We start from the raw sequence: 21,713 nt of genomic DNA, 5'->3' as shown, positions 1-21,713 counted from the left end.
ATTCGCCTGTGAAGCAATCTGGTCCTGGGCTTTTGTTTGTTGGAAGAATTTTAATCACAGTTTCAATTTCAGTGCTTGTGATTGGTCTGTTCTTATTTTCTGTTTCTTCCTGATTCAGTTATGCAGGTTGTGCATTTCTAAGAATTTGTCCGTTTCTTCCAGGTTGTCCATTTTATTGGCATAGCGTTGCTTGTAGTAATCTCTCATGATCTTTTGTATTTCTGCAGTGTCAGTTGTTATTTCTCTTTTGTCATTTGTAATTCTATTGATTTGAGTCTTCTCCCTTTTATTCTTGATGAGTCTGGCTAATGGTTTATCAATTTTGTTTATCTTTTCAAAGAACCAACTTTTAGTTTTGTTGATCTTTTTCTATCGTTTCCTTCATTTCTTTTTCATTTATTTCTGATCTCATCTTTATGATTTCTTTCCTTCTGCTAACTTTGGGTTTTTTTGTTCTTCCTTCTCTAATTGCTTTAGATGCAAGGTTAGGTTGTTTATTCGAGCTGTTTCCTGTTTCTTAAGGTAGGATTGTATTGCTATAAACTTCCCTCTTAGAACTGCTTTTGCTGCATCCCATAGGTTTTGGGTTGTCATGTCTACCTTGTCATTTGTTTCTAGGTATTTTTTGATTTCCTCTTTGATTTCTTCAGTGATCACTTCGTTATTAAGTAGTGTATTGTTTAACCTCCATGTGTTTGTATTTTTTACAGATCTTTTCCTGTAATTGATATCTAGTCTCATAGCCTTGTGGTCGGAAGTGATACTTGGTACAATTTCAGTTTTCTTAAATTTTCCAAGGCTTGATTTGTGACCCAAGATATGATCTGTCCTGGAGAATGTTCCATGAGCACTTGAGAAAAATGTGTGTTCTGTTGTTTGTGGATGGAGTATCCTATAAATATCAATTAAGTCCATCTTGTTTAATGTATCATTTACAGCTTGTGTTTCCTTATTTATTTTCATTTTGGATGATCTGTCCATTGGTGAAAGTGGGGTGTTAAAGTCCCCTACTATGAATGTGTTACTGTCAATTTCCCCTTTTGTGGCTGTTAGTATTTGCCTTATGTATTGAGGTGCTCCCATGTTGGGTGCACAAATATTTACAATTGTTATATCTTCTTCTTGGATCGATCCCTTGATCATTATGTAGTGTCCTTCTTTGTCTCTTGTAATAGTCTTTATTTTAAAGTCTATTTTGTGTGATACGAGAATTGCTACTCCAGCTTTCTTTTGGTTTCCATTTGCATGGAATATTTTTTTCCATCCCCTCAGTTTCAGTCTGTATGTGTCCCTAGGTCTGAAGTGGGTCTCTTGTAGGCAGCATATATATGGATCGTGTTTTTGGATCCATTCAGCCAGTCTGTGCCTTTTGGTGGGAGCATTTAGTCCATTTACATTTAAGGTAATTATCGATATGTAGGTTTCTATTCCCATTTTCTTCATTGTTTTGGGTGTGTTATTTTAGGTCTTTTCCTTCTCTTGTGTTTCTTGCCTAGAGAAGTTCCTTTAGTATTTGTTGTAAAGCTGGTTTGGTGGTGCTGGACTCTCTCAGCTTTTGCTTGTCTGTAAAGGTTTTAATTTCTCCATCAAATCTGAATGAGATCCTAGCTGGGTAGAGTAATCTTGGTTGTAGGTTTTTCTCCTTCACTTTAAATATGTCCTGCCAGTCCCTTCTGGCTTGCTGTTTCTGCTGAAAGATCAGCTGTTAACCTTATGGGGTTTCCCTTATGTGTTATTTGTTGTTTTTCCCTTGCTGTTTTTAATATGTTTTCTTTGTATTTAATTTTTGACAGTTTGATTAATATGTGTCTTGGCGTGTTTCTCCTTGGATTTATCCTGTATGGGACTCTCTGTGCTTCCTGGACTTGATTGATTATTTCCTTTCCCATATTAGGGAAGTTTTCAACTCTAATTTCTTCAAGTATTTTCTCAGACCCTTTCTTTTTCTCTTCTTCTTCTGGAACCCTTATAATTCGAATGTTAGTGTGTTTAATGTTGTCCCAGAGGTCTCTGAGACTGTCCTCAGTTCTTTTCATTCTTTTTTCTTTATTCTGCTCTGCAGTAGTTATTTCCACTATTTTATCTTCCAGGTCACTTATCCATTCTTCTGCCTCAGTTATTCTGCTATTGATCCCTTCTAGAGTGTTTTAAATTTCATTTATTGTGTTGTTAATCATTGCTTGCATCATCTTTAGTTCTTCTAGGTCTTTGTTAAATGTTTCTTGCATTTTCTCTATTCTATTTCCAAGATTTTGGATCATCTTTACTATCATTATTGTGAATTCTTTTTCAGGTAGACTGCCTATTTCCTCTTCATTTGTTAAGTGTGGTAGGGATTTTGTTGTTGTTGTTGTTGTTTTGCAGTATGCGGGCCTCTCACTGTTGTGACCTCTCCTGTTGCGGAGCGCAGGCTCTGGATGCACAGGCTCAGTGGCCATGTCTTACGGGCCCAGCCGCTCCGTGGCATGTGGGATCTTCCCAGACCGGGGCATGAACCCGTGTCCCCTGCATCGGCAGGCGGACTCTCAACCAGTGCGCCACCAGGGAAGCCGGTCTTATGGGTTTTTATCTTGCTCCTTCATCTGCTGTGTGTTTTTCTGTCTTCTCATTTTGCTTATCTTACTGTGTTTGAGGTCTCCTTTTTGCAGGCTGCAGGTTCGTAGTTCCTGTTGTGTTTGGTGTCTGTCCCCAGTGGCTAACGTTGGTTCAGTGGGTTTTGTAGGCTTCCTGGTGGAGGGGACTAGTGCCTGTGTTCTGGTGGATGAGGCTGGATCTTGTCTTTCTGGTGGGCAGGTCCACGTCTGATGGTGTATTTTGGGGTGTCTGTGGACTTACTATGATTTTAGGCAGCCTCTCTGCTAATGGGTGGGGTTGTGTTCCTGTCTTGCTAGTTGTTTGGCATATGGTGTCCAGCACTGTAGCTTGCTGGTCGTGGAGTGAAGCTGGGTGCTGGTGTTGAGATGGAGATCTCTGGGAGATTTTCGCCATTTGATATTATGTGGAGCTGGGAGGTCTCTTGTGGACAGTGTCCTGAAGTTGGCTCTCCCACCTCAGAGGCACTGCACTGACTCCTGGCTGCAGCACCAAGAGCCTTTAATCCACACAGCTCAGAATAAAAGGGAAAAATAAAGTGGAAAGAAAGAAAGAAAGAAAGAAAGAAAGAGGATAAAGGAAAAGAAAATAAAGTAGCGTAAAATAAAATAAAGTTATTAAAATAAAAGAATATTTATTAAAAAAAATTTTTAATAAAAAACAACAACAACAAAAAATGGACGGATGGAATGCTAGGACAAATGGTGAAAGCAAAGCTATACAGAGAAAATCTCACACAGGAGCATACACATACACACTCACAAAAAGAGGAAAAGGGGAAAAAATAATAAATCGTGCTCTCAAAGTGCACCTCCTCAATTTGGGATGGTTCGTTGTCTATTCAGGTGTTCCACAGTTGCAGGGTACATCAAGTTGATTGTGGATATTTAATCCGCTGCTCCTGAGGCTGCTGGGAGAGATTTCCCTTTCTCTTCTTTGATCGCACAGCTCCCAGGGTTCAGCTTTGGTTTGGCCCCGCCTCTGTGTGTAGGTCGCCGGAGGCCGTCTGTTCTTCACTTAGACAGGACGGGGTTAAAGGAGCCGCTGATTCGGAGGCTCTGGCTGACTGAGGCCGCAGGGACGGAGGGGTACCGAGTGCTGGGCGAGTCTGCGGCGGCAGAGACTGGCGGTATGTTGCACCAGCCTGAGGCGCGCCGTGTGTTCTCCCGGGGAGGTTGTCCCTGAATCCCGGGACCCTGGCAGTGGCGGGCCGCACAGGCTCCCCTGAAGGGAGGTGTGGAGAGTGACCTGTGCTCACCCACAGGCTTCTTGATGGTGGCAGCAGCAGCCTTAGCGTCTCATGCCCGTGCCTGGTGTCCGCGCTGTTAGCCGCGGCTTACGCTGTATCTGGAGCTCCTTTAAGCAGCGCTCTTATTCCCCTTTCCTCGTGCACCAGGAAACAAAGAGGGAGGAAAACGTCTCTTTCCTCTTCTGCAGGTCCAGACTTTTCCCCGGACTCCCTCCTGGCTAGCCGTGGTGCACTAACCTGTTGCAGGCTGTGTTCATGCCACCAACCCCTGTCCTCTCCCCACGCTCCGACTGCAGCCCGAGCCTCAGTTCCCAGCCCCACCTGCCCCGGCGGGTGAGGAGACAAGCCTCTCGGGCTGGTGAGTGCTGGTCGGCACCGATCCCCTGTGCGGAAATCTCTCTGCATTTCCTTCTACAGCCCTGTTACTGCGCTCTCCTCCTCGGCTTCACAGCTCCCCCCCTCCGCCACCCGCAGTCTCTGCCCATGCAGGGGCTTCTAGTGTGTGGAAACCTTTTCTCCTTCACAGCTCCCTCCTACTGGTGCAGGTCCCGTCCCTATCCTGTAGTCTCTTGTTTATTCTTTTTTGTTTTGCCCTACCCAGGTACGTGGGGGGTTTCTTGCCTTTTGGGAGGTCTGAGGTCTTCTACCAGCCTTCAGCAGGTGTTCTGTAGGAGTTGTTCCACGTGCAGATGTATTTCTGGTGTATCTGTGGGGAGGAAGGTGATCTCCGCGTCTTACTCTTCTGCCATCTTCCTTCCTCCTATCATTGTATTTTTTGATGTTTGGTAATTAACAAGCAAACAACAGAATCTCACTGATTTAATTTGCATTTCTTTGATTAGACATTTCCTATATGTTTGTATTAGCTTTAGAATTTTTTCTTTTGTAAATTTTATGTCTGACTTTTGCCCATTTATTCATGTAGGTCTTCAATATTTTCATATGCCCTTTCTCTATATAGTAAGAAATAGTCAAATATATATATAATTTATTTATGATATTTTTTTCTCATTCTACATAAAAAATATGAATATTTCTGTATCAAAAGCTGATCTTATCCATTGTTTCCCCATTCATAGAGCAAATAATTAACACTGCTGTATTTTTAACATAAATGTATGCATATATCCATGTATATTTCTCTAAAAAGAAAGCTAATAACTTTTATCACATTTTAAAAGTAGGTTCTTTTTTTTTAACATCTTTATTGGAGTATAATTGCTTTACAATGGTGTGTTAGTTTCTGCTTTATAACAAAGTGAATCAGTTATACATATACATATGTTCCCATGTCTCTTCCCTCTTGCGTCTCCCTCCCTCCCACCCTCCCTATCCCACCCCTCTAGGTGGTCACAAAGCACCGAGCTGATCTCCCTGTGTTACGCAGCTGCTTCCCACTAGTTATCTATTTTATGTTTGGTAGTGTATATATGTCCATGCCACTCTCTCACTTTGTCACAGCTTACCCTTCCCCCTCCCCATATCCTCAAGTCCATTCTCTAGTAGGTCGGTGTCTTTATTCCCGTCTTACCCCTAGGTTCTTCATGACATTTTTTTTCTTAGATTCCATATATATGTGTTAGCATACAGTATTTGTCTTTCTCTTTCTGACTTACTTCACTCTGTATGACAGACTCTAGGTCCATCCACCTCACTACAAATACCTCAATTTCGTTTCTTGTTATGGCTAAGGAATATTCCATTGTATATATGTGCCACATCTTCTTTATCCATTCATCCGATGATGGACACTTAGGTTGCTTCCATCTCCTGGCTATTTTAAATAGAGCTGCAATGAACATTTTGGTACATGACTTTTTGAATTATGGTTTTCTCAGGGTATATGCCCAGTAGTGGGATTGCTTGGTCATATTGGTAGTTCTACTTTTTGTTTCTTAAGGAACCTTCATACTGTTCTCCATAGTGGCTGTATCAATTTGCATTCCCACCAGCAGTGCAAGAGTGTTCCCTTTTCTCCACACCCTCTCCAGCATTTATTTCTAGATTTTTTGATGACGGCCATTCTGACTGGTGTGAGATGATATCTCATTGTAGGTTTGATTTGCATTTCTCCAGTGATTAATGATGTTGAGCATTCTTTCATGTGTTTGTTGGCAATCTGTATATCTTCTTTGGAGAAATGTCTATTTAGGTCTCCTGCCCATTTTTGGATTGGGTTGCTTGTTTTTTTGTTATTGAGCTGCATGAGGTGCTTGTAAATTTTGGAAATTAATCCTTTGTCAGTTGCTTCATTTGCAAATATTTTCTCCCATTCTGAGGGTTGTCTTTTGGTCTTGTTTATGGTTTCCTTATTTGTGCAAAAGGTTTTAAGTTTCATTAGGTCCCATTGTTTATTTTTGTTTTTATTTCCATTTCTCTAGGAGATGGGTCAAAAGGGATCTTGCTGTGATTTATGTCATAGAGTGTTCTGCCTATGTTTTCCTCTAAGAGTTTGATAGTTTCTGGCCTTACATTTATGTCTTTAATCCATTTTGAGCTTATTTTTGTGTATGGTGTGAGGGAGTGTTCTAATCTCATACTTTTACATATACCTGTCCAGTTTTCCCAGCACCAGTTATTGAAGAGGCTGTCTTTTCTCCACTGTATATTCTTGCCTCCTTTATCAAAGATAAGGTTACCATACGTGCGTGGGTTTATCTCTGGCTTTCTATCCTGTTCCATTGATCTGTATTTCTGTTTTTGTGCCAGTACCATAGTGTCTTGATTACTGTAGCTTTGTAGTATAGTCTGAAGTCAAGGAGTGTGATTCCTCCAGCTCCGGTTTTTTCCCTCAAGACTGCTTTGGCTCTTCAGGGTCTTTAGTGTCTCCATACAAATTTTAAGATATTTTGTTCTAGTGCCATAAAAAATGTCATTGGTAATTTGATAGGGATTGCATTGAATCTGTAGATTCCTTTGGGTAGTATAGTCATTTTCACAATATTGATTCTTGCAATCCAAGAACATGGTATATCTCTCCATCTGTTGGTATCATCTTTAATTTCTTTCATCAGTGGCTTATAGTTTTCTGCATACAGGTCTTTTGTCTCCCTATATAGGTTTATTCCTAGGTATTTTATTCGTTTTCTTGCAATGGTAAATGGGAGTGTTTCCTTAATTTCTCTTTCAGAGTTTTCATCATTAGTGTATAGGAATACAGGAGATTTCTGTGCATTTATTTTGTATCCGGCAACTTTACCAAATTCATTGATTAGCTCTTGTAGTGTTCTGGTGGCATCTTCAGGATTCTCTAAGTATAGTATCATGTCATCTGCAAACAGTGACCCTTTTACTTCTTCTTTTCCAATTTGTATTCCTTTTATTTCTTTTTCCTCTCTGATTGCCATGGCTAGGACTTCCAAAACTATGTTGAATAATAGTGGCGAGAGTGGACATCCTTGTCTTGTTCCTGATCTTAGAGGAAATGTTTTCATTTTTCACCATTTAGAATGATGTTTGCTATGGTTTTGTTATATATGGCCTGTATTGCATTGAGGTAGTTTCCCTCTATGCCCATGTTGTGGAGACTTTTTATCATAAATGGGTGTTGAATTTTGTCAAAAGCTTTTTCTGCATCTATGGAGATGATCATATGGTTTTCATTGTTCAATTTGTTAATATGGTGTATCACATTGATTGATTTGCATATATTGAAGAATCCTTGCATCACTGGGATAAATCCCACTTGATCATGGTGTATGATCCTTTTAATATGTTGTTGGATTCTGTTTGCTTGTATTTTGTTGAGTTTTTTTGCATCTATATTCATGAGTGACATTGGTCTGTAATTTTCTTTTTTTTGTAGTATATTTCTCTGGTTTTGGTATCAGCGTGATGGTGGCCTCATAGAATGAGATTGTGAGTGTTCCTTCCTCTGCAATTTTTTGGAGGAGTTTGAGAAGGATCGGTGTTATCTCTTTTCTATATGTTTGGTACAATTCACCTGTGAAGCCATCTGGTCTTGGACTTTTGTTTGTTGGAAGATTTTTAATCACAGTTTCAATTTCAGTGCTTGTGATTGGTGTGTTCATATTTTCTATTTCTTCCTGTTTCAGTCTTGGAAGGTTATACCTTTCTAAGAATTTGTCCATTCCTTCCAGGTTTTCCATTTTATCGGCATAGAGTTGCTTGTAGCAGCCTCTTAGGATGCTTTGTATTTCTGCATTGTTTGTTGTAACTTCTCCTTTTTCATTTCTAATTTTATTGATTTGAGTCCTCTCCCTCTTTTTCTTGATGACTCTGGCTACTGGTTTATCAATTTTGTTTATCTTCTCAAAGAACCAACTTTTACTTTTATTAATCTTTGCTGTTGTTCTCTTTGTTTCTATTTCATTTATTTCTTCTCTGATCTTTATGATTTCTTTCCTTCTGCTAGCTTTGGGTTTTGTTTGTTCTTCTTTCTCTGGTTCCTTCAGTTGTAAGATTAGATTGTTTATTTGAGATTTTTCTTGTTTCTTGAGGTATGCTTGTATAGCTATAAACTTACCTCATAGAACTGCTTTTGCTGCATCCCATAGGTTTTGGATCGTCATGTTTTCATTGTCATTTGTCTCTAGGTATTTTTTGATTTCCTCTTTGATTTCTCCAGTGATCTCTTGGTTATTTGGTAACGTACTGTTTAGCCTCCATGTGTTTGTGTTTTTTCACGTTTTTTCCCCTGTAATTGATTTCTAATCTCATAGCGTGGTCATAAAAGATGCTTGATATGATTTCAATTTTCTTAAACTTACTGAGTCTGGATGTCAGAAGAAAGTGTAATCTTCTGTTTTTGGATGGAATGTCCTATAAATATCCATTAAATCTATCTGGTCTGTTTTGTCATTTAAAGCTTCTGTTTCCTTATTTATTTTCATTTTGGATGACCTGTACATTGGTGTAAGTGAGGTGTTAAAGTCCCCCACTATTACTGTGTTACTGTCGATTTCCTCTTTTATAGCTGTTAGCAGTTGCATTATGTAATTACGTGCTCCTATGGTGGGTGCATGTATATTTATAATTGTTATATCTTCTTCTTGGATTGATCCCCTGATCATTATGTACTGTCCTTCCTTGTCTCTTGTAACATTATTTATTTTTTTTAACAACTTTATTGGGGTATAATTGCTTTACAATGGTGTGTTAGTTTCTGCTTTATAACAAAGTGAATCAGTTATACATATACATATGTTCCCATATCTCTTCCCTCTTGCGTCTCCCTCCCTCCCACCCTCCCTATCCCACCCCTCCAGTCGGTCACAAAGCACCGAGCCGATATCCCTGTGCCATGCGGCTGCTTCCCACTAGATATCTACCTTATGTTTGTTAGTTTATATATGTCCATGCCTCTCTCTCGTTTTGTCACAGCTTATCATTCCCCCTCCCCATATCCTCAAGTCCGTTCTCCAGTAGGTCTGTGTCTTTATTCCTGTCTTACCCCTAGGTTCTTCATGACATTTTTTTTCTTCAATTCCATATATATGTGTTAGCATACGGTATTTGTCTTTCGCTTTCTGACTTACTTCACGCTGTATGACAGACTCTAGGTCTATCCACCTCATTACAAATAGCTAAATTTCATTTCTTTTTATGGCTGAGTAATATTCCATTGTATATATGTGCCACATCTTTTTTTTTTTTAACATCTTTATTGGGGTATAATTGCTTTACAATGGTGTGTTAGTTTCTGCTTTATAACAAAGTGAATCAGTCATACATAAACATATGTTCCCATATGTCTTCCCTCTTGCGTCTCCCTCCCTCCCACCCTCCCTATCCCACCCCTCCAGGCTGTCACAAAGCACCGAGCCAATATCCCTGTGCCATGCGGCTGCTTCCCACTAGCTATCTACCTTACTACGTTTGTTAGTGTGTATATGTCCATGACACTCTCTCGCCCTGTCACAGCTAAACCTTCCCCCTCCCCATAACCTCAAGTCCGTTCTCTAGGAGGTCTGCGTCTTTATTCCTGCCTTACCCCTAGGTTCTTCATGACATTTTTTTTCTTAAATTCCATATATATGTGTTAGCATACGATATTTGTCTTTTTCTTTCTGACTTACTTCACTCTGTATGACAGACTCTAGGTCTATCCACCTCATTACAAATAGCTCAATTTCGTTTCCTTTTATGGCTGAGTAATATTCCGTTGTATATATCTGCCACATCTTCTTTATCCATTCATCCGATGATAGACACTTAGGTTGTTTCCATCTCCGGGCTATTGTAAATAGAGCTGCAATGAACATTTTGGTACATGACTCTTCTTAAATTTTCGTTTTCTCAGGGTATATGCCCAGTAGTGGGATTGATGGGTCATATGGTAGTTCTATTTGTAGTTTTTTAAGGAACCTCCCTACTGTTCTCTACAGTGGCTGAACCAATTTCACATTCCAACCAGCAGTGCAAGAGTGTTCCCTTTTCTCCACACCCTCTCCAGCATTTATTGTTTCTAGATTTTTTGATGACGGCCATTCTGACTGGTATGAGATGATATCTCATTGTAGTTTTGATTTGCCTTTCTCTAATGATTAATGATGTTGAGCATTCTTTCATGTGTGTGTTGGCAGTCTGTATATCTTCTTTGGAGAAATGTCTATTTAGGTCTTCTGCCCATTTTTGGATTGGGTTGTTTGTTTTTTTGTTAATGTGCTGCATGAGGTGCTTATAAATTTTGGAAATTAATCCTTTGTCAGTTACTTCATTTGCAAATATTTTCTCCCATTCTGAGGATTGTCTTTTGGTCTTGTTTATGGTTTCCTTTGCTGTGCAAAAGCTTTGAAGTTTCATTAGGTCCCATTTGTTTGTATTTGTTTTTATTTCCATTTCTCTAGGAGGTGGGTCAAAAAGGATCTTGCTGTGATTTATGTCATAGACTGTTCTGCCTATGTTTTCCTCTAAGAGTTTGATAGTTTCTGGCCTTACATTTAGGTCTTTAATCCATTTTGAGCTTATTTTTGTGTATGGTGTTAGGGAGTGATCTAATCTCATGCTTTTACATGTACCTGTCCAGTTTTCCCAGCACCACTTATTGAAGAGTCTGGCCTTTCTCCACTGTACATTCCTTCCTCCTTTATCAAAGATAAGGTGACCATATGTGTGTGGGTTTATCTCTGGGCTTTCTATCCTGTTCCATTGATCTATCTTTCTGTTTTTGTGCCAGTACCATTCTGTCTTGATTACTGTAGCTTAGTAGCCTAGTCTGAAGTCAGGGAGCCTGATTGCTCCACCTCCGTTTTTCGTTCTCAAGATTGCTTTGGCTATTCGGGGTCTTTTGTGTTTCCATACAAATTGTGAAATTTTTTGTTCTAGTTCTGTGAAAAATGCCAGTAGTAGTTTGATAAGGAATTGCATTGAATATATAGATTGCTTTGGGTACTAGAGTCATTTTCACAATGTTGATTCTTCCAATCCAAGAACATGGTATATCTCTCCATCTCTTTATATCATCTTTGATTTCTTTCATCTGTGTCTTATAATTTTCTGCATACAGGTCTTTTGTCTCCTTAGGTAGGTTTATTCCTAGATATTTTATTCTTTTTGTTGCAATGGTAAATGGGAGTGTTTTCTTGATTTCACTTTCAGATTTTTCATCATTAGTGTATAGGAATGCCAGAGATTTCTGTGCATTAATTTTGTATCCTGCTACTTTACCAAATTCATTGATTACCTCTAGTAGTTTTCTGGTAGCATCTTTAGGATTCTCTAATTATAGTATCATGTCATCTGCAAACAGTGACAGCTTTACTTCTTCTTTAACGGTTTGGATTCCTTTTATTTCCTTTTCTTCTCTGATTGCTGTGGCTAAAACTTCCAAAACTATGTTGAATAAGAGTGGTGAGAGTGGGCAACCTTGTCTTGTTCCTGATCTTAGTGGAAATGCTTTCAGTTTTTCACCATTGAGGATGATGTTGGCTGTGGGCTTGTCATATATGGCCTTTATTATGTTGAGGAAAGTTCCCTCTATGCCTACTGTCTGCAGGGTTTTTATCGTAAATGGGTATTGAATTTTGTCAAAAGCTTTCTCTGCATCTATTGAGATGATCATATGATTTTTCTCCTTCAGTTTGTTAATATGGTTTATCACATTGATAGATTTGCATATATTGAAGAATCCTTGCATTCCTGGAATAAACCCCACTTGATCATGGTGTATGATCCTGTTAATGTGCTGTTGGATTCTGTTTGCTAATATTTTGTTGAGAATTTTTGCATCTATGCTCATCAGTGATATTGGCCTGTAGTTTTCTTTCCTTGTGACATCCTTTTCTGGTTTTGGTATCAAGGTGATGGTGGCCTCGTAGAAGGAATTGGGAGTGTTCCTCCCTCTGCTATATTTTGGAAGAGTTTGAGAAGGATAGGTGTTAGCTCTTCTCTAAATGTTTGATAGAATTCGCCTGTGAAGCAATCTGGTCCTGGGCTTTTGTTTGTTGGAAGATTTTTAATCACAGTTTCAATTTCATTGCTTGTGATGGGTCTGTTCATATTTTCTATTTCTTCCTGATTCCGTCTTGGCAGGTTGTGCATTTCTAAGAATTTGTCCATTTCTTCCAGATTGTCCATTTTATTGGCATAGAGTTGCTTGTAGTAATCTCTCATGATCTTTTGTATTTCTGCAGTGTCAGTTGTTACTTCTCCTTTTTCATTTCTAGTTCTATTGTTTTGAGTCTTCTCCCTTTTTTTCTTGATGAGTCTGGCTAATGTTTTATCTATTTTGTTTATCTTCTCAAAGAACCAGGTTTTAGTTTTATTGATCTTTGCTATTGTTTCCTTCATTTCTTTTTCATTTATTTCTGATCTCATCTTTATGATTTCTTTCCTTCTGCTAACTTTGGGTTTTTTTTTTGTTCTTCTTTCTGTAATTGCTTTAGGTGCAAGGTTAGGTTGTTTATTCGAGATGTTTCCTGCTTCTTAAGGTTGGCTTATATTGCCATAAACTTCCCTCTTAGAACTGCTTTTGCTGCATCCCATAGGTTTTGGGTCGTTGTGTCTCCATTGTCATTTGTTTCTAGGTATTTTTTGATTTCCTCTTTGATTTCTTCAGTGATCACTTCATTATTAAGTAGTGTATTGTTTAGCCTCCATGTGTTTGTATTTTTTACAGATCTTTTCCTGTAATTGATATCCAGTCTCATAGCCTTGTGGTCAGAAGTGATACTTGATACAATTTCAGTTTTCTTAAATTTACCAAGGCTTGATTTGTGACCCAAGATATGATCTATCCTGCAGAATGTTCCATGTGCACTTGAGAACGCTCTGTTGTTTTGGGATGGAATGTCCTATAAATATCAATTAAGTCCATCTTGTTTCATGTATCATTTCAAGCTTGTGTTTCCTTATTTTTTTTCATTTTGGATGATCTGTCCATTGGTGAAATTGGGGTATTAAAGTCCCCTACTATGAATGTGTTACTGTTGATTTCCCCTTTGATGGCTGTTAGTACTTGCCTTATGTATTGAGGTGCTCCCATGTTGGGTGCATAAATATTTACAATTGTTATATCTTCTTCTTGGATCAATCCCTTGATCATTATGTAGTGTCCTTCTTTGTCTCTTCTAATAGTCTTTATTTTAAAGTCAGTTTTGTCTGATATGAGAATTGCTACTCCAGCTTTGTTTTGGTTTCCATTTGCGTGGAATATCTTTTTCCATCCCCTTACTTTCAATCTGTATGTGTCTCTAGGTCTGAAGTGGGTCTCTTGTAGACAGCATGTATATGGGTCTTGTTTTTGTATCCATTCAGCCAGTCTGTGTCTTTTGGTGGGAGCATTTAGTCCATTTACATTTAAGGTGATTATCGATATGTATGTTCCTATTCCCATTTTCTTAATTCTTTTGGGTTCGTTATTATAGGTCTTTTTCTTCTGTTGTGTTTCTTGTCTAGAGAAGTTCCTTTAGCATTTGTTGTAAAGCTGGTTTTGTGGTGCTGAACTCTCTCAGCTTTTGCTTGTCCATAAAGAGTTTAATTTCTCCATCAAATCTGAATGAGATCCTTGCTGGGTAGAGTAATCTTCGTTGCAGGTTTTTCTCCTTCATCACTTTCAGTATGTCCTGCCACTCGCTTCTGGCTTGCAGAGTTTCTACTGAGAGATCAGCTGCTAACCTTATGGCGATTGCCTTGTGTGTTATTTGTTGTTTTTCCCTTGCTGCTTTTAATATGCTTTCTTTGTATTTAATTTTTGACAGTGTGATTAATATGTGTCTTGGCATATTTCTCCTTGGATTTATCCTGTATGGGACTCTCTGTGCTTCCTGGACTTGATTAACTATTTCCTTTCCCATATTAGGGAAGTTTTCAACTATAATCTCTTCAAATATTTTCTCAGTCCCTTTCTTTTTCTCTTCTTCTTCTGGAACCCCTGTAATTTGAATGTTGGTGCGTTTAATGTTGTCCCAGTGGTCTCTGAGACTGTCCTCAGTTCTTTTCATTCTTTTTTCTTTATTCTGCTCTGCATTAGTTATTTCCACTATTTTATCTTCCAGGTCACTTATCCGTTCTTCTGCCTCAGTTATTCTGCTATTGATCCCATCTAGAGTCTTTTTCATTTCATTTATTGTGTTGTTCATCATTGTTTGTTTCATCTTTATTTCTTCTAGGTCCTTGTTAAATGTTTCTTGCATTTTGTCTATTCTATTTCTAAGATTTTGGTTCATCTTTACTATCATTATTGTGAATTCTTTTTCAGGTAGACTGCCTATTTCCTCTTCATTTGTTAGGTCTAGTGGGTTTTTATCTTGCTCCTTCATCTGCTGTGTGTTTTTCTGTCTTCTCATTTTGCTTATCTTACTGTGTTTGAGGTCTCCTTTTTGCAGGCTGCAGGTTCGTAGTTCCCGTTGTTTTTGTTGTCTGTCCCCAGTGGCTAAGGTTGGTTCAGTGGGTTGTGTAGGCTTCCTGGTGGAGGGTACTAGTGCCTGTGTTCTGGTGGATGAGGCTGGATCTTGTCTCTCTGGTGGGCAGGTCCACGTCTGGTGGTGTTTTTTGAGGTGTCTGTGGACTTATTATGATTTTAGGCAGCCTCTCTGCTACTGGGTGGGGTTGTGTTCCTGTTTTGCTAGTTGTGTGGCATAGGTTGTTCAGCACTGTAGCTTGCTGGTCATTGAGTGAGGCTGGGTGCTGGTGTTGAGATGGAGATCTCTGGGAGATTTTCACTATTTGATATTATGTGGAGCTGGGAGATCTCTTGTTGACCAATGTCCTGAAGTTGGCTCTCCCACCTCAGAGGCACAGCACTGACTCCTGGCTGCAGCACCAAGAGCCTTTCATCTACACGGCTCTTCAATTTGGGATGATTTGTTGTCTATTCATGTATTCCGCGTCTGCAGGGTACATCAAGTTGATTGTGGAGGTTTAATCTGCTGCTTCTGAGCCTTTTGGGAGGTTTGAGGTCTTCTGCCAGCATTCAGTAGGTGTTCTATAGGAGTTGCTCCATGTGTAGATGTGTTTCTGGTGTATCTGTGGGGAGGAAGGTGATCTCTGCGTCTTACTCTTCCACCATCTTCCCCTCTTTCTCCCCAACATTCTTCATTTTAGAGTTTATTTTATCTGACATGAGTATTGCTACTCCAGCTTTGTTTTGATTTCCATTTGCATGGAATATCTTTTTCCATCCCCACACTTTCAGTCTGAATGTGTCCCTAGGTCTGAAGTGGGTCTCTTGTAGACAGCATATGTATGGGTCTTGCTTTTGGATCCATTCAGCAAGCCTGTGTCTTTTGGTTGGAGCATTTAATCCATTCCCGTTTAAGGTAATTATCTATATGTATGTTCCTATGACCATTTTCTTAATTGTTTTGGGGTTGTTTTCGTAGGTCCTTTTCTTCTCTTGTGTTTCCCACTTAGAGAAGTTTCTTTAGCATTTGTTGTAGAACTGGTTTGGTGGTGCTAATTCTCTTTGCTTTTGCTTGTCTGTAAAGCTTTTGATTTCTCCATCGAATCTGAATGAGATCCCTGCCAGGTAGGGTAGTCTTGGTTGTAGGTTCTTCCCTTTCATCACTTTAAGTATATCATGCCACTCCCTTCTGGCTTGTAGAGTTTGTGCTGAGAAATAAGCTGTTAACCTTTTGGGAGTTCCCTTGTATGTTATTTGTCATTTTCCCTTGCTGCTTTTAATAATTTTTCTTTGTCTTTGAGTTTTGCCAGTTTGATTACTATGTGTCTCAGCATGTTTCTCCTTGTGTTTATCCTGTATGGGACTCGCTGTGCCTCTTGGACTTGCGTGGCTTTTTCCTTTCCCATGTTAGGGAAGTTTTCGACTATAATCTCTTCAAATATTTTCTCTGGTCCTTTCTCTCTCTCTTCTCCTTCTGGTACCCCTATAATGCAAATGTTGTTGCATTTAATGTTGTCCCAGAGGTCTCTTAGGCTATCTTCATTTCTTTTCATTCTTTTTTCTTTATTCTGTTCCACAGCAGTGAATTCCACTGTTCTGTCGTCCAGGTCATTTATCCATTCTTCTGCCTCACTTATTCTGCTATTGATTCCTTCTAGCGTAGTTTTCATTTCAGTTATTGTGTTGTTCATCTCTGTTTTTTCTTTAATTCTTCTAGGTCTTTGTTAAACATTTCTCTCTTTTTTTTTTTTTTTTTTTTTTTTGTTGCGCTACACGGGCCTCTCACGGTTGTAGCCTCTCCCTTTGTGGAGCACAGGCTCCGGACGCGCAAGCTCAGCGCACATGGCTCACGGGCCCAGCCACTCCGTGGCACTTGGGGTCCACCCGGACTGGGGCACGAACCCGTGCCCCCGCATCGGCAGGCAGACTCTCACCCACTGTGCCACCAGGGAAGCCCTGTTAAACATTTCTTGCGTCTTCTTGATGTTTGCCTCCATTCTTTTCCCGAGGTCCTGGATCATCTTCCCTATCATTATTCTGAATTCTTTTTCTGGAAGGTTGCCTATCTCCATTTCATTTGCTTGTTTTTCTTGGGTTTTATCTTGTTCCTTCATCTGGTACATAGCCCTCTGCCTTTTCATCTTGTGTATCTTTCTGTGAATGTGGTTTTTTTCCCACAGGCTGCAGGATTGTAGTTCTTCTTGCTTCTGCTGTCTCACTTCTCTGGGTTTTTTTTTTATTCTTTTTTTTTTAGAATGATTAGTTATTATTATTTTAAACAAATTTTTGGCTGCACTGAGCGGCATGCAGAGCTTCCCCGACCAGGGATCCAACCGACACCCCTGCCGTGGAAGCATGGAGTCTTAACCAGTGGACCACCAGGGAAGTCCTGTTTTTGTTTATTTAGGTATATCCTGATTTCTCCTTTTTTGAAGGATAGTTCTGCTGGATGTAGAATTCTTGGTTGACAGTGATTTTCTTTAAGCACTTTGAATATGTCATCCTACTGCTTTTTTTCCTCCATGGTTTCTGATGATCAGTAAACTGTCAATCTTTTATGTTATGAGTCACTTCTGTTTTGCTGACTTCAAGGTCCTCTCTTTGTCTTTGGTTTTGGTTATGATATGTAGTCTCTGAGTTTATCTGACATATAGTTTGTTGAACTTATTGGATATGTAGATTAATTTTTTATCAAATTTGGAAAAGTTTCAGTCATTATTTCTTTAAATAGTCTTTCCACCCCTTTTTCTCTCTCCTTTTGGGCCTCCCATATGCATATGTTGGCAAATTTGATCCATCCCACAGGTCCCTTTGGCTCTGCTCATTTTCCTCATTCTTTTTTCTTTCTGTTCGTTAGACTGGATAATCTCAATTGACCTTTCTTGAAGGTCACTAAGTCTTCCTTCTGCCTACTCAAATCTGCTGTTGAAACCCTCTAGTGAAATTTTCATTTCCGTTACTTTTCAACTCGAAAATATCTATTTGATTCCTTTTTATGGTTTCTGTCTGTTTATTGGTATTCTTTATTTGGTGAAACGTCATTCTCATACTCTCATTTAGCTCTTTAGACATGATCTCTAGCTCTTTGAACATGTTTGAAATAGGTGGTATAAAGTCCTTGTCAAGTAGGTCCAACTTCGTTCAGGTAGTCAGGGAGAGTTTTTATCCATTACTTTTTTCCTGTGTGTGGCTACCCTTTCCTGTTTCTTTGCATATCTTCTAATGTTTTTTGAAAACTGAACATTTAAAATAATGTGGCGACTCTGGAAATCAGATACTTCACTCCCCAGGGTTTGTTTTGTTGCTGCTTGTTGTTATTTGTTTATTTACAGAATTTGTTCAGAAAAGTCACTAAAGTAGAAGTTTCTACTCAGTTAGCTTAGTGGTCAGCTAATGATTGGACAGAGATTTCCTTAAATGCCTAGAACCAGTAAATCTCCCAGTGCTTGACAAGGGGCTCTATGTGCATGTTGGGACATACCTTCAGCACTCAGGCAGGCAATTTACAACTGTGCCTTAGCCTTCACTTCCTGCTTTGCAGCGCCTCAAAGTCAGCCAGAGGTGAGTGCCTGGTATTTCTCAAGTCTTTCCTGATCATGCACACAGCCCCTGTGCATGCATATGGTCTTTTAGATTCCCAGAAATACGTGAGAGCTTTTCTAATCCCCAGTGGATATCTCATTCCTCAACTTTTCCTTTTCAGCTTTTGGGTTGGTCTTTTGTTTGCCACAACTGTTATCCATCACCTTAAGCATCTGTGACATTAAGCGCTTGCCTTTAAATATTTTTGATAAATGCTCCCCAGGGAGCACTAGGCTTTGGAAGAAAGCTCCAGCTCCTTTCTGTTCCCTACATCACTGGCAATGTGGCCTGTTTTTTTTCAAGGCTATCACTGAGCTGGGGAGAAGTGGATGGGTCTAGGGCAAGTTAAAATGCCACAAAGCTCACTGCTTTTACTGAGATTCAGCGCTTTTTCTTAAATAAATGCTCTCCAGGTAGCTGTAAACCTTTGGTTAATTTCCAGAGTTCTGAAAAATTTTATTATGACAGTTTTTGCCAGTTTTTTCATTGTTTTAATTCAGAAGTGACGTTTTAGAAGTCCTTAACTTTGCCTTTTTTGTGGATTTCATCCATCATGACATACTAAATATTAGTTCAGTATGCATCTCTATGAAAATGACTTTTTCTTTCATAACCATAGTTCCATCATTTGACACCTAAGTAAAGTAACATTTACTTCCTAATATCATTTAATACCAAATCCTTATTCAAATTTCCTCCAGTTGTACCAAAAATAGCTTTTATAATTTGCTTATTTAAACCAGGATCTATTCAAGGACTACACATTTCATTTGGTTATTATAATCTCTTAATCTCATTCACTATTTAAAATTTTTTATTATGAGAATTTTCAAACATCCATAAATGTAGGAGAGTACACAAACACCCATATTCTCAATACTTAGATCCTACAGTTGTAATATTTTTCTGTATTTGCTTCATTATCTGTATCTGTCTGTCTATAGTTTTTACTGAGCTACTTCAAAGTACTTTACAAAGCTACTACAAAGTAACTGAGCTACTTCAAAGTACTTTACAAAGCTACTGCAAAGTAATACTTCAGTATCTCCTAAGAATAAGAATGTCCTCCTACATAACCACACTAACTTTGTTACACTTAACAGTTAATAATTCCCTGAGATCTTCTAATAAACCATTCTATGATCAGATTTTCTCAACTGTCCCTACAAAATGTCTTACATAGTTTTTTTTCCCCCCTAAATCCAGATCTAATCAAGGAGGTTAATTTTTTTCAGATTAAAACAACATGCTTATGTATTATACAGGTCAGGAATTTAGAAAGGACACAATGGGGACAACTTGTCTCTACTCCATGATGTCTGGGGCCTCAGCTGGGATAATTTGAAGGCTGGATGGCCAAGAGTTTGAATCATCTGAAGTCTCATTAACTCACATGTCTGGGGCCTGGGCTGGGTGGACTCAAAGACTAGAAGTACCAAGCAGAGTGCCAACATGTGACCTCTCCATGTGACTAGCTTCCTCACTGCCTGATGGCCTCAAGGCAATCAGACTTCTTATGTGGTTGCTCAGGGCTCTAAGTGTGAGTGTTCCAGGAAGCAGTGCAGAAACTAAAGTTGCCTTTTCTGACCTAGCCTCAGAAGTCATGCAGTGTCACTTCTGTCACATTCTATAGGCTACAAATGATCCTGCTTAGGTTCAACAGGAGGGAACATAGACCCCACCTATTAATAGGAAAAATGTCAAAGAATTTGGGGCCATGTTTTAAAGCCACCACACACACAAAACTATGGAGAACGATATAAAATATACCCAAGAATCCATGACTGAAAATTGTGCGTTAACTTTTTTGCTAGATTTGCTTCAGATCACTTTTTAAACAAGTAAAATATCAATATCACCTTTAAAGAAAGGACTTCAACCTCCTGAATTGCCTGTTCTAAAATCTGCATACTGCTTATACAGAAAGTCTCCTTTATAGCAATAACAATAGCTAACCAACCAAGGAATCTTTAAATCTAGGTCAGATACCACCACCACCTCTTTTTTTCCTGTAACATTGACTTTTTTCATTAATTAAAAAGAGTAAAATCCCGTACACTCACCAATGAGAATCAACAGTTGTAAAGATTTTGCCATATTTGATTCATCTATAACTTTCTTCTTTTTTTAAAAACTGTCTAAAGCAAATCCCAGATAGTGTCATTCCCTCCCCACCCCACCATGTACTTCAGTATGCATCTCTAAAGTATACATTTTCTCACATAACCACTGTCCTGTCATCATACATAACAAAATTAATAATAATTTGATAATTCCTTGATGTTATCTAATACTAAGTCCATAATCAAATTTCCTTAATTGTCTAACAAAAAAAGGCATTTTCGTAGTGGATTTGTTTAAATCAGGATCTGAACAGGGTCCATATGGCATTTGGCTGTCACGTTTTTTGAATATCTCTTAATCTAGAGAAATCCTTTTTTGTTTGATGCTGTTGATTTGTTATAAAAACTAGTATAATTGTCCTTTAGCACATCCCACCTTCTAGATTTGTTTGTTTGCTTCTTTGTGACATTGTGTTTTTAAAGAAACCAGGCCAGTTATCTTATAGGATGACTGTTTGCCCTCGGTGTCATTTAACTTTTTTTTTTTATTTCTGTTTCCTAAAAACTGGAAGTAATATGAACTGCTTACTTGATGTTAGGTCTTGGCAAAACTACTTCCCAGGTAATGCTGTAGATTTCCTATTGAATTGCATTAGGAGGTGCATGAAGTTGGCCATCTTTCTGTTAGTGACAATAAGGGGTGATCTCCTGATCTCATCATTGTAAGGTTAGTTTTTTTTTTCTCAAGACTAGCAAGTCATCTGTGAGATAATACTTTGGTACTGTGTGAATATCCAATTCCCTAGAATCAGTTATTTCATTAGGGCTTACAAACGTGTGATTTTCTAATTTTGTCATTCCTTTTACATTTATTAGCTGGCATTCGTCTGTAAAGAACAGCTTTCCCTCATCATCTGGGGCTGTTTGGTTATCCTGAAATACACTTCCTATGTAAAATGTGGGATGAGTAACTTTTTTGATTCAAGATTGTTAAGGCATTATATAAAAAGGTTATACAAGAAGGTGATCTTCTTTAGGAACTCATAGCCTGGTTATTAGATAGATTAACACACATCAGCATTAGGGAATGAGACAGGATAGTATGTGCTATGTATTAAGTGACTTGTACCTAAGTTCAGGGGAGGGGAGGGTTCAGTGTGAGCCAAAGAGGTCCTAGCCGTTTTGCACAGAAGATTGATTTCAGCTTACTTTTGAATAATGGACAGGTTTTAAAGAGGTGGAAAAAAGGGAAGAGGGTACTCCAGGCAGTGTAGATGATGAGGATGAAGGCACAGGGAGAGAGGATGAGCTGTACATGTTCTGGAGGTGTAATAAGGAAGCCATTCTGTCTGGAGAAGCTGAGGATATGGGAATGGAAATAAGGTTGGGGAGGTAGGTAGGGAGTAGAACATGGACAACTTTA

At 38.9% G+C, this 21,713-nt stretch overlaps 1 protein-coding gene across 6 annotated transcripts in view; it reads left to right on the top strand.

Moving 5' to 3' along the window:
- PHF8 (PHD finger protein 8) overlaps positions 1-21,713 on the top strand; it is a 108,172-nt gene that overhangs the window by 74,221 nt on the left and 12,238 nt on the right. Inside the window, exon 20 of one of the 6 annotated variants that reach the window (XM_027096820.1) lies at positions 3,584-3,809. The exons of the other annotated variants lie outside the window; for them this stretch is intronic. Within the exon in view, the coding sequence (XP_026952621.1) occupies positions 3,584-3,777 (194 nt within the window). The 3' untranslated portion in view covers positions 3,778-3,809. Of the gene's footprint in view, positions 1-3,583; positions 3,810-21,713 lie in introns of those variants that run through there. 6 annotated transcript variants of the gene reach the window in all.

This window comes from Aethalodelphis obliquidens, unplaced genomic scaffold (genome assembly GCF_003676395.1).
Source record: "Aethalodelphis obliquidens isolate GAN/ISIS:26980383/991018 unplaced genomic scaffold, ASM367639v1 scaffold108, whole genome shotgun sequence".
Classification (NCBI taxonomy): Eukaryota; Metazoa; Chordata; class Mammalia; order Artiodactyla; family Delphinidae; genus Aethalodelphis; species Aethalodelphis obliquidens.
This window is presented reverse-complemented; position numbering and strand designations above follow the sequence as displayed.